The sequence below is a fragment of the Melospiza melodia genome, chromosome 1 (assembly GCF_035770615.1).
Source record: "Melospiza melodia melodia isolate bMelMel2 chromosome 1, bMelMel2.pri, whole genome shotgun sequence".
NCBI lineage: Eukaryota > Metazoa > Chordata > Aves > Passeriformes > Passerellidae > Melospiza > Melospiza melodia.
The window spans coordinates 20,159,682-20,173,058 of NC_086194.1; the positions used below are offsets into that span (position 1 = coordinate 20,159,682).

General features: G+C 35.4%; 1 protein-coding gene across 1 annotated transcript in view; it reads right to left on the reverse strand.

Moving 5' to 3' along the window:
• Positions 1-13,377, reverse strand: part of MALRD1 (MAM and LDL receptor class A domain containing 1) — a 233,366-nt gene that overhangs the window by 39,660 nt on the left and 180,329 nt on the right. Inside the window, exons 33-35 of the mRNA XM_063176389.1 lie at positions 10,935-11,210; positions 6,920-7,045; positions 4,854-4,920 (exon numbers count right to left, since the gene is read on the reverse strand). Of these exons, the coding sequence (XP_063032459.1) occupies positions 4,854-4,920; positions 6,920-7,045; positions 10,935-11,210 (469 nt within the window). The remainder of the gene's footprint in view (positions 1-4,853; positions 4,921-6,919; positions 7,046-10,934; positions 11,211-13,377) is intronic.

Sequence of the window (13,377 nt, forward strand, 5' to 3'; positions counted from 1 at the left end):
TTTTGTGAAATACTGTTTGCTACTGTACTACTCATGATTAAATACTTTGTTTGCAATGTAAAACAGATAATTTGTGTTAAAATAACAAGCTCATTGTAAAAATGAGAAGGAAAGAAGTAAAAAATAGAGGACCAATTAACCTGTAGTTTTTCTAAAAAGAAGAGACAAGAATTCCACTTCTCTGAATGAATGGTTACCCTGTAAAACCAATTCTTTTTGTAAAAGAAACAAAAGAGAAAGTAATCTTTATTTTTATGACATAAAAGAAAAAACAAAATAATTAGGTTTCTGTATTTTGGGCCAAATCAGCATTTAGATACACAACTACAAAGACAATAATATTTAATTTTCTATTTATAATGACTCCTTGCATTTCAATCTCCACAGCCCAGTTAGAGAGAAATTACATATTCAGTGAATTTAAAAACTGTTTAATGAAGATTTATTTCTAATGTGTAATATGATTGTTTAATTAAGTGAATGCAATTACTTTTTCTTTTAGGTAAAGGATAGAACCTTCTTACAGTTCAGACAAGAATAAAAGTGCTCTCATATGCTCTTTAGTACTACTCAGTGTAACTACTCCAAAATTTGGTATATTGTGCTGAAAATATTTGTGTAAAATAAAGGGAAAGTCAAGCATTGTGTTATGTCCTTTCCAACTTAAACAATTCTATTTTCAGTTGGGCCTGCAAGAACAGGACCAGGAATACTGGTTTTAAAGTGAAGAAGGGGAGATTCAGACTAGACATAAGAAAGAAATTTTTGAAACTAACTTTGTGAAATGCTGAAATATATTGCCCAGAGATGTGGTAGATTCACAGTCAAGTTGCATGGGGTACTGAGCAATCTGATCTAATTGAAGATGAAACTACTCATTGCAGAGGGGTTGGATTAGGTGAACTTTACAGTTTCCTTCCACCCAAACCATTTGAAGATTTGATGATGATTTAATATTTATTATATGTGAAGTTTACTACATTTTGAATGTGCATGTTTAATATCACTCTTGTCTACTTGGATAAGAATGAAAAGCATGTATGAAGAGTCTGGTTTGGTGGTTTTTTGTGGTTTTTTTTTCTGTTCTCAGTGGTTTTATTTCTCTTTCAATACTAGTACAATCTTTGAAGTCTCATCCTTCCACTTTAGTGTGTTAGAAACACGCTTTTCCCAGCTTGCTTCCTTTCCTCTATATTCCTCTCCCACGTTTCCAGGAGTCTGTGGTCTCACTTTAAAGCAAAAATAAAACAAACACAAAGAAACGTTGGACAAGCAGTCGGGGAAAGCATACATATAATCAAAGGAATTATTTTGAAATCGGAGGATGGAAATTGCAAAAATTCTGGTCATTATTGCTCAAATTATCGTGATTTGCTGGTGCAATCATAGTAGCTGATTGCCAGCACCAGCCACTTGGCTGCACATTGACTACAGAAGAGACCTCAGTCAGGACAAATAGGAGTCACATTTTGTCAAATGAGAGTGGCCATAGAATTTCAGCTTAAAGCTCCATCTAGTTTGGCAGACAAAGAAAATACCCATGAAATAGAAAGTACAAGAAAAATGTGTTCAATATGCACCTCAATTACTCTCCTGACCAAATAGCAGAAACAAGTGCAAGTGACTTTCAAAGCTAACTCAAAATACAAATACCAAGCAGGAGCAGGACAACCATCAAGCTGTGTTTGAGGAGGATCAACCATCAAGCTTCCTCCTTCTATGTATGAAGAGAACCATCACCCAAGCACCAGTGCCCGGCATTTACTCACATGCTCCCACTGAGAGCATCCACCAGAACTAAGCAGTCACATTCTCAAACACTGGGCGTCCCACTGATGTTATTGCAGTCATTATGCACCAGCCTAGACAAGCTGTTTTCAGCAGCATGAACAAAAATTACGGCAATCTGATACATCAGCTTTCTTACCCACTCCAATATATACTGAAAACTTATCTAGACTTGTAACCACTGCTTTTGTTTTCACCAGGCCTATTCACAAAGGGATGTCAGAGCTCACCTTCCACTGCTACTGATCCCTCTTAGTTACATCCTCTTGAAAGACAGATTAGTGCCCTAAATATTAACTTTATACATATATGTCTAAGCTACACAAGGTAACACATGTAAAAACATACAGCATCAAAGGAACTGGAGAAGCACTAAATGTAAAAAATCTACTGCCTGCTTTCACTCTCTTCAAATAGTTCAGATGCTAGGGCTTTCTTTTGCCTAAGCAGCTACTGCAAATCCACTGTTCCCATTCCTGCAGGTTAAACTATTGGAAGAAGGATGTACAGTCAACTACTTCAACCCCACTGCATTAAAACCACAGAAAAACTTGGCTGTTATCATCAGTAAAAATGTTTTCCAGAAAGTCTCAAACTAGCCTAAAATGAGCAGCAATTTCAGTTCTTATAGGAACTTGATGGAACAGATGAAGCTTTGAGAGCTGTCCACTCCAATTTTTTGCCAAACCAACATTCTCAGGGAGGCCTGAGAATTACTTTTAAACTCCAGACTCAGATTTTGTTTTATAGAAACTGCAGCACAATCATCTCACTTGGGGGAAGACCAGAATCCATTTTGCCAGATAAAATAGTAAGGAAAGGATATGTTAACAAATTTTCTCCTTTTCCACTGTGTCACTGAATAGTATTAGTCAAACCCAGGGACTTCTAAGAGCACTTTGATCCCCACACAATTGCCTCTGGGTGTTGAGGAAGACTCTGTCACTTCTGTGGCAGGGCAGTATCTGGACTCTGTTCTTTTCAAGAGTCTCTTTGCTGTGGAACAGGATTTCTGCACTCTCAAACACTCTGCTTTTTCTCCTGACCTATCCTGCAGTCTAGAAAAACAGTTGCTGTCAAGGGAGTAAGACATTTCTAGCTAAATTTATTATTTATTTTTCAGGAAACTTAGAGTAAGAACTGAGAACTAAAAGATAAAAAATAGCATATTTTTCATGATAATTTCTATTTTTGTTCAATTATTTTGGGGAGTTGTTTGTTTGTTTCTGGTTCTGTATTTTTGTTGTTTTCCCCTCGAGTATTGAAAACTAATATACTTCTACATTTGAAATTATTTCAGGTATATTTTTAGGGTTTTTTTTTTGGTCTTTTTATGGTCTTGATGTGGAATTTCAAAAAGTCAAGCAGAAGTTTATTTTAGTAATGGTTAACTCTCCTGTTATTATATATATATATATATATATATATATATATATATATATATATATATAATTCCTTTAAAATATTATAAAGCCTTAAATGGTATTTAGTTCCATTTGTAGTTCTCCAGCCAGCCACTTCCCCTACAGGGAGTTCTCAGAAAGTCTATTGCAACATGCCCTGGTGTTCTGGCATTCTTGTGCAGAGATGACCAATTTCCCCAACACAAGCAAGTACAACTTTTGAAGTTATGTCAACCTCCCAGTTAAGGATTTTTTTTTGTGCCTTTGCTCTGGTTGCCTGTGCATTACATCAGAATTAAATATGTTTCTTACTGAATGCTGAGGTAAACTACCCTACTTACTAGTTTTATTTACTGTTTTTATTCCAACTGTTTTTTATTTCTGTGGGTAAAAAATATTTGCTAGTTTGGGTTACTTTCTCTTGCAAGTCTGAACAGAAATTCAATTCTCATAATTCTCTTGTACACTTAAAATCTCAATTACTCCCCCGGCCCTTTGTCCCTACAAGCAATTTTATTTTTGATCAATGATTTAATCTACAAATTACAAACCTCCTATTGCAAATGCCTTTATTTTCTGCTGACTTTTCATTCTGCAATCTTTCCCTATGATTTTTTGTTCCCTTTCTCTCTATGTGTTCAAAAAATTTTTGAAGCACCACCTTGATGAAATTCCAAGATTTTTGGATTCTCTGGCAAGAGACTATTCTCTGTTCTATTATACTGGACATCTTTGGGGAAATCTGCAGGTAGTTAACAGTTTTTTCTAAAACCAAAATCTGAATACCCTATATGAATGTCCCCATATTTTCTATGTTATATATTACATTTCTCCATCCAATCAAGGATAAACCTGTGTTGAAAGACAAAGCAGGCTCATTAATGTGCATCTCCTGGCAACCAGGAGACAAAGCTTAGCATCTAATCTTGAATAAGGTAGCTACTGTGATGAAACAGTTACTTCTTTAGTAATTTGGCAAACTCTGGCAACCTCCACTGGAGCATGTGAAGGACAAAAGCATGATAACACAACACACACCATCACTTCCTTTGCACTTAGAAAGTCTCCTCTAATTTCCCAAAGGGAAACAGTGATATCTTGTTTTAAAGAGTTGCTTCAGATATCCTGAGACTCTTTCTAATGGCTCGTACATTCTACACCAGAATTGCATACATTATTTTTTTTATCAGAGAGTATTTCCAGAAAAAAGAAAGCACATTTTAAACCCCTTTTTTTGTGGAGAATAAGTGGAAAAAAACCTTTTTTTTTTTTTCCAAAAGCCTAACAGGAAGATGAAGATGAGTATGTGGCCTGCTGTAAAATCTCATCTGAGCTATACAACACCCTGCTGCAAATAAGGCACAGAAATATATGTTTTGAAATGTTGCAGTGAAACATGAGACAGAAAACTTAGGGAGTCAGGCCAAAAGGTTGTCTCATGAAATGAAAGATAAAAGTTACAGAAAATTCTATCTGATAAATAACATTCTTCTCAAAATGTGGTTTAACTCACTGAGTGTAAATAAAAATAGTGTAGACACACAGAGACTTTTTAAAATACACTTCTACCAAATATAATTTCAATCCCTGGGGAGCAAACCACCTGTTTCAACAGCAGTTTTCTCCAAATTCATGCACAAGTCAACTGCCAATGAAACTTACTGGCATAATGGAATGTCATCTTTGAGGATGCATTTTCCTCCATTTTTGCAGTATTCCTCAGGACAAGCTGCAAACATAAAGGTAAAAATTGTGATTTCCCCCTCTTTTTTATTACATTTGTCATTATCTGATTTTCAAAATGGCAAAATATTAAGACCTGTCCTTTTGAGAGCTTAGCACTTCCAAAACTTCTTTTTTTTTAGATCTGGACTTGGTGATACAAATGTGAAGTCATAAGAATACTACAAGCAATGTAGGGGCATTGAGCTTACTGAAATCCTCATGCTGCACTTGAACAAGCATCAAATTTTTCTCAAATGAGATTTTCATCTGACTCCAGAAATAGAATTTTTGCCACTTACTTGATTTTCAAACAACAGGAATATATAAAATAAGACCCAAAAGAATTGATCTAATATTTAATTAGTACCTGTCTACATTATTAGTAATAGGTTTTATATAGGGTTGGTGAACAGACACTCCTTTATGACCAACCCTTTTATTAAAAATAATCAGAATTTAAACACTTAAATCATATTCTCATAAGAATGAGGGAAATCAGGCTTTAAAAGACAAAAGGCATTGAAGTACTTAGTGATATTCTTTTAAAACCTCTTTATGTCCCTTGACTTGGATTTCCACATCATCAGATTTAGTTTTACTGAAGGTTAGTTTTACATTGCTTTAGCAAGAAAAAACTCAAAATCAAAAAAAGAAAAAAAATCCCCTCAATCTTCTTCAGTATGAAAATAACTGGTAATATACTAATTAGACCTAAAGAGTTTTGAATATATGCAAAATGAAATTGTTTCATGCAGCATATAACAGTTCTATTCAGTGTAGACACATCTAATTTCAGGGTTAAATTTTGAAAAGTGCATTACTTACATAAAAGGACTGCTTTCTGAAAAAGTAGTGGAAGATTTTTAAATTACTCTTATGAATGTCTACTAGTTTATGTTCTATATTCTTTTATAGTGAATTAATTTCATAATAAATTTCTTTTAATTTAATATAATTTTTATAAATCAAATTTACCAAGTATGAATTCTCTCATCATTATAGAAGTGGCAATTTTTTAAGTTTGAAGTATGATTCCTTCTCTCACATGAGCAACCTGGGCTTGAGAAGGTGTCCCTGCCCAAGTCAAGGACATTGCAAATTTGTAATCTTTAAGGTCCCTTCCAACCCAAACCATTTCATGATACTATGAGAGACAGTGAACACAATACTTGTGGTCAAATTTCACTCCCAAAGAAACTTGTGGATGCCTCCTACCAGTAAGTGTTTGTAAAAACTTTAATTTTTAAATAGACATTTAATATATTATAATGAATTATATCATTGCAATGCATATGTGTTGTAAATTTTACCACAAAACTAATAAAAATTATTAAAAAAAGAGAATTAAATTCTCAGCTAATGCAACTTGAGCAAAGCTGGCAGAGTGCTGTCAGTACAGAACTGGTCAAGAGTTTATATCTGTCTTGGGGAAGAGCTGCAGTACCTTTCTGTAATTTAAGGGGACATTTTGAATCTAGAATAAATTATTTATATCACCATCATCTATGTACTTATTAGATTTTGTTAATAAAAATCTAATTCACCTTGAATGTGTATTATTGTCCTCTACTTATTTTTCTCTACCATTTAACTACTACAAATCAAACCTGAATATTTTTTCAAATGCATTGTGTTAAAACAAATTATTTTCCAACCTGGATTTGTAATACACTTGGAAAAAAAACAAACAACAAACCCACAAATAAGCAAGCCTTTTACTCAACACTATGGGTTAACTCAACTGGCTGAATCAAGGGAAGTCTTAAAAGTATTTAACTTTTAAGAAGGACCTCTTATGAAGATGTTAAGATTTTAAGCATATTATAAATATTTTTCTCACTTTCATATCTGTCATGCTTTCATCAGGAAAATTCATGCCTAATATAATTTGACAAAGTTTTAGCAGAGGAACCTCGGTCAAGTTTGAGGACTGCCAAAACATTCAGTAGTAAATAACTACACTTTCTTTGTTTCAAATGACATTTTAATGCAAAACTAAATACCTGAGCAGCCAGACTCATCAAGGCTGGAATCAATGCAGTCTACAACTCCATCACAACGCTGGGAGAGTGGTATACATTGATTAGTTGAAGCACATAACAAAGAACCATTGGAACAATCTTTAATGGCTGAAATGAAAAGTAACATGGTTGTTATCATGAGCTGTATTATTTTTCTCATAGTTCAAAAACTAGCAGAAAACTTAATTCATGCTGTAGGATACAGACTTGCATCTGTGTGACCTCTCCAAGCTTTCATCTTGAAAGACATACAACTTTACTACTGAGATGCTAAATAAGTAAACAAATACAGAGCACAGATGGTACAGAAACCAAATTTTCCCATGTAATATTTGTGAAGGAGTGAATATTCACTCACAATGTTGAGAGTATATACTGCAAAATCCCAAAGAAAACCCATAAAAAAGGTATCAGCAAACATAATTAAGTCTCATTCAGAAACTAGTTTCAAAATGATGGAATCAATTTGTTTACACATTATTTTAACACATTGCAGAGGGAACAGTCATAGCAATGGACCTAACAGTTGAAAATTTTGCAGTTAAGGACAACGACACCAAGTTATTGGTGCTGCTGTAAAGAATATAGAGGCATTAAAACCAGTAAAGATATGAACATAAAAATATCCAATTTTCATCTATATTTAATTTTCCAGGTGCAAACTAAACCAGTAGAAGGTATAATATCACAGCCACTTTGAAAGTATAAAATTTTTAATATTTCATAGGTATTTAACACTTACCAAAACTACAAGATGTACATTTTGGTACACTACAGAAAACTGAAAAATTACTTTTTATTCATTGCTATTAGCATTTCAATCAGGTGAAAAGGATGTTGGTCTGTGGAAAACTAGTGTGTACATCCCACTGGTGTTAATATGTTTGGTTTACAACCTTAGTATTGTAATCAGGCAAATAAAAGATTAAATAGGCGAGGTAATATACCCTCCACTAAAACTGTCAGCAAGAAGAGAGCCAGCCAAGTAGAACATCTTTAACTGCAAAACGGCTCCAGAATTTTTTTGTTAAATGCAGCAAGTAACAAATCCACTTCATTAGCAGGTATAAAAGAGTATTATCATAATGTTGTACAACCTAACTGCTATGTGAACTCTACAGGAAATTCTGTCTGCATAAATTCCTAAGTCATGAAGAAAAGCATTTCTGTGGTAGAAGCTGTGTTTTTAGTAGGGACTTGACCAATGTTTTTTTGTTTGATTGGAGTTTTTTTGTCCTGGCCTCCTTTAGGTCTTTTTCCTTAATCTCTGCAAGATGCATTTTGACAAATAGTCTTTATCACAAAAGAAAACTTTCCCTGATGAATTCCTGAATTCTGAACCCAGAACACTTTTGTTCTACACTTAAATAGTGTTAAGTGTTTTGTTTTGCACTTAAAAGAATAAAATTGCTATGGGACACAAAATGGAAAGTGTCAGTAACTCCTAAACTGAAGTTTTCTAAAATGAGGAGGTAGATTTGATCTGCACCAAGGAAAAAATATCCATCTAAATCTAAAAGAATGAATCCCCACTTTCAATCTGTACTATTATTAGAGTAAACATAGGTTGGAGTTACTAGCACAACAATAAATTTTATAGATCATGCATAAATTTCATTAAAAGAATGAAATTTCTGAGATTTTTACTTTTTCTCTCTGACCTTCCCCCGTTAACAAACTTCTATGGGTTTTCACCTGTTAAAAGTAGGAAGCTAAAGATTAAACACTGTGTTCTCATGGCACACACAGCTGGATCTCACCACCAGCTGTGACACTAATCAGCTTTCCACTGATTTAATTCCAAACTAGCACAAATAATTTTCTTTTTGCTTTGCCTTCTTCTCTGCTTTGCTTTGCTTCTCTGAATTATCTTCTTCAGTGAAGAAACAAGAATTACTGCTTCTGTATTTCTATCTTATACTATCAAGGCTTGCATGTTTATTTACTATGAACCAAATTTTGGAGTAACAAGTATAGACTTGACTAATTTTCCTACAGACCGAGATACCCAAAGTTCTGAAATATCTATGGAGACTATTTGGTCGTTGCATAGACCAGGATTTAATTTCTTCTTAACCCCTGGGTTTTGTTTTGAAGTCAAAGCAGTAAAATAAACAAAACAAAGGAGTATCTCAGTTGTTTAGGTAATACACAAAATCATGGAGATCTTTTGGCTTTCAAATTTTGAGGCTCCACATCAGCTTCTGTGGTGTGGAGTTGGGATGTACATGTAATAGAACACAGCATGGATGTCTCTACCAGAGGACAGATTGAGGAGGAAACAAGGTCAAATGAAGATTACCCATGAGAGGTTTATTTGAAGAAAGGAACATGCAAAATTTCTATGCGTCTTTGGGGTATGTAGAATTTAACATCAAAGTTATCTCCAAAATCATGTCTTCTGCCAACAAAACCACAGAGTTCACTTCAAAACAAAAGACTTACACAGATAGTCTGTCAAATCCAAGCCAGTTTGGTAAACTACTTTGCTAAATAATTGGCATGAGCAGTAGCCTCTATTTATATTTAGTAGATTGGATAGAAAATATTAAAGAACATGAATTTCTAATCCACTAGAAACTGATATTTTTTACCATTTTTTTTTCATTCTGATAAGGATGAGAAAAATGTTAAAAAGGTTTTAGAGCATGACCAGTTTAGGAAGAAAAGTGCTTATATGTAAAAAGCCTTTTTTTTTTTTTTTTTTTTTCTGTGTAGCTAATTATTTTGAAATTCCTGGAATAAAACATTTGGCCTCAGTTCACCTGCTAATAATGAAATATTTTTAAATGGCAGACACTCACTTTTGTGTCTGTTTGTTTCAGATGCTTCTCCATGGCATCTCATTGCAGTTACATTTCAAAGCCTATTGACCTTGTGTTTTGTTTGTGAGCCCTTTTCCTTGCTTGGGGCGGAGATTGCTGCTATTTCATGAACAGACTTGATTTCAAAATCCTTGAAAGGTCAGGACTGCCTTAAATGTTACTGAATAACAGAACTGCAGAGGCCTATCTTTCTGTCATATCACGATCAGAGGTTACAGAGGCAATGCAAATGCAGCTGACTGATTTAAGGAAAAAATGTGGAAATGCTTGTAAATATTAACAGAAACACAACTGCAGTTATTTTAAACACTTACTAAATTATAGCAAGGAAATTAATATGCATGAGCAAAATTATTTAGAAATGTAAAGCATCTCTGCAGTAATGCATTATATGTGACACAAATAGGGGTTTATTTGACAAGGAAATAATGAATTTTACACTGAACTTCATTGTGTTGAACTTTTCTAAAACTCTGGAAAGAAAGTTTGGGCGGGTAAGTTACCATAGCCGTAACCACCACCGTGTGTCGGAACTCAGCACATCCCTCCGAGTGTCCAGAGTTGCCGAGGACCCCACCGGGGGCTCGGAGACCCTGGCACACAGCCCAGAACACCTGTGGATTTGATTATGACCCCTGGAGCAATTTACCAGCTTTGTATGAGGACCTGAAACTCACAGAAGTTTAAATAGTATAATAATAAAATTATCACAGGGTGAAAATGTAAATTTTAGGATTTTTGGTACGGGGGTTATGGGGACAAGATGGAGGAATCAGGGCGTGTCTAGCCTTTCTTCTTCTTCTTCTTGGTCTCCATCTTCTGCTGTGATGCTGGCACTTGGGGAGTGGTTTAGAATAGAAGTGCACTGTCTAACATAGGTGATAGGTATTGGAAAGTAATTGTAAATATGTTATATGTAGTTTGTAGTATAAAAAGACAACACCACCTCGGGGACAGTCAGAGTGCCTTTGGCTGCCTTGCTGAGCAGATCTCAACTGGGCAGAAAGAAAATTTTATAGATAAGAATTAATAAACAACTACAAGACCAAGAGGTGAAGAGCTCTGACTTGTTCTTCAGACGCGGGGGCTGAAACAGGGACATTTCACACATCTCAGGGCTGCAATTAACAACCAAAACCAACCAAAAACAGAGAACCATGGGCGTAACTCACGGCAGCCAGCTTCATCCTCGCTGAGGCGGCAGTCGGGCACCCCGTCACAGAGCAGGAGGGACGGGACACAGCCCTGGGAAGGGCACAGGAACTCTGCTGCCTTGCAGGAGCCCGGGGCCGTGCTGGTGGGCATCTCCACGGGGCAGCTCATCTCATCGCTTCCATCGGTGCAATCTTCCACCCCGTCGCACCGCGCAGCGAGGGGCAAACACTGCGGCACGTACACACACGGGAACCCATCCCCGCTGCAGGTGGGAGGGTGGGGAGCAGCTGGTCCTGCGGGAGGGAAAGGAATGGTTAGGGTTCTGTTCTTTCAGTAGGCATTCACAGAGGAATGGTTAGGGATTCTGTTCTTTCAGTAGTCATTCACAAAGGAATGGTTAGGGTTCTGTTCTTTCAGTAGGCATTCACAAAGGAATGGTTAGGGGTTCTGTTCTTTCAGTAGGCATTCACAAAGGAATGGTTAGGGGTTCTGTTCTTTCAGTAGGCATTCACAGAGGAATGGTTAGGCGTTCTGTTCTTTCAGTAGGCATTCACAAAGGAATGGTTAGGCGTTCTGTTCTTTCAGTAGGCATTCACAAAGGAATGGTTAGGCATTCTGTTCTTTCAGTAGTCATTCACAAAGGAATGGTTAGGGGTTCTGTTCTTTCAGTAGTCGTTCACAAAGGAATGGTTAGGGTTCTGTTCTTTCAGTAGTCGTTCACAAAGGAATGGTTAGGGGTTCTGTTCTTTCAGTAGGCATTCACAGAGGAATGGTTAGGGGTTCTGTTCTTTCAGTAGGCATTCACAGAGGAATGGTTAGGGATTCTGTTCTTTCAGTAGTCATTCACAGAGGAATGGTTAGGGGTTCTGTTCTTTCAGTAGTCATTCACACTGCCTTTGAGATGGACAGGAACTGCTGGGAATGCAGCTGGTTTTGGTCACTAAACGCTTTAAAAAAAAGGAACCCAACTTTTATGAAAACACAGCTCCTAAGTGCAAAACCCAGTATTAAAAACGTTTTGTCTCATTTTAACTCCATTGTTGTTGTTGCAACATTTTGCTTCTAAATCAGCATTTATTTTGATCGTATTACTTCTTTTGCCGTGTACACATAGAAGGATTAATACCAAAATATTAATAAATCTTGTATTTCACCAGATATCTGGAAAGCCCTAAAACAGCCCTCAAGTTAAAATTTTAAGTTAAATTAAGAAAAAGATTTTCATAAAGTAACAATAAAAACTTTTACTGATCTAGTTTTTTATTACTCTGATTCTTTAGCGTAGCTTTATGACAGAGAATTAAATAAAAAAAATACTAGATAGGCTTCCAGGATGCAAGTAAAGAAAAATGTGGGTTTTTTTTTTTTTTTTTTTTTGAACTTTAACAAATTCAGACAGCTGGCAAAAAAAGAAATGAATTAAAAAAAAATAAACAAACAAATAAATAAATAAATAAATAGATAGATAAAAAAATATTCCATGCTTACTTGCATTGTTGGAAGAAGAAGATACTGGGGAAAGCTTTTTGTGATCATGTATATAAATAAATTGTCTCAGACACCTAAGTCTTTCTTTTTTTCCTATGAAAACCATTGCAAACGAATTTTATCAGCAGAAGCATAAGATCTATTTGTGGAAACTAATTTCTAAGGAGGTGGCTGTGCTAATGTTTTGTTCTTTATGGCATCAGTATCTACCAGGGAAGCAATGTGATGGATTCCTGTACTTTTTATGTGCTGGGAAAAGAGAAAAATCTCCAGAATTCAACTCCATACCTTTAATCTTTCTTTCAAGGTCAATTTGCAGTAGCTGAGTAAAAAATATAATATGATCATTAGAGACAAGGTAAGACAAATTAATGTCACTTCCTCCATAAAAGACAGGAGGAATTTTGCTGTTGACTTGGGCTGAGGCAAAGGAGACAAGCACAATAAGTAATGTGTGGGTTTCATCTCATCTTTAGAAATGGTGCAAGCATTGTTCTCTGGCCTCAGATGTCCAATGTTACTGCTGCATTAAGGCATGACACTCTGTAAGGGAGTACATGGATTTTGGCATGATTTTATGACTTTTAATCCTCTGGTCATATCAGTATGTTTGTGTATTCTGCAATACCAGGCTGGGGTTTTACAGTGTGAGGCCTTTGTTAAAACATGCTCAGTTTCCAGGATATCACCATCACAAATAACAATAGCTTTTTGTACAAATAAATGAACTGTTAATGCATTCAGGTGAACAGAATACCAGCATTATTTCACCATCCAGCTGCTTGTGAAGCAGCTGTAACGAGAAAGAGCTCAAAGTTCTATTTAATACAGACCCTCTATAGGTTAGAAATTTTTGATTTTCAAGTTGACTTTATATCAGAAAATTATAATTGAAAAGCTTCATACAATAGAAGATGCCTAACAATATTTCACGCCCCTAATTAAATTAAATCTTTCTACTAGAGAAATGAA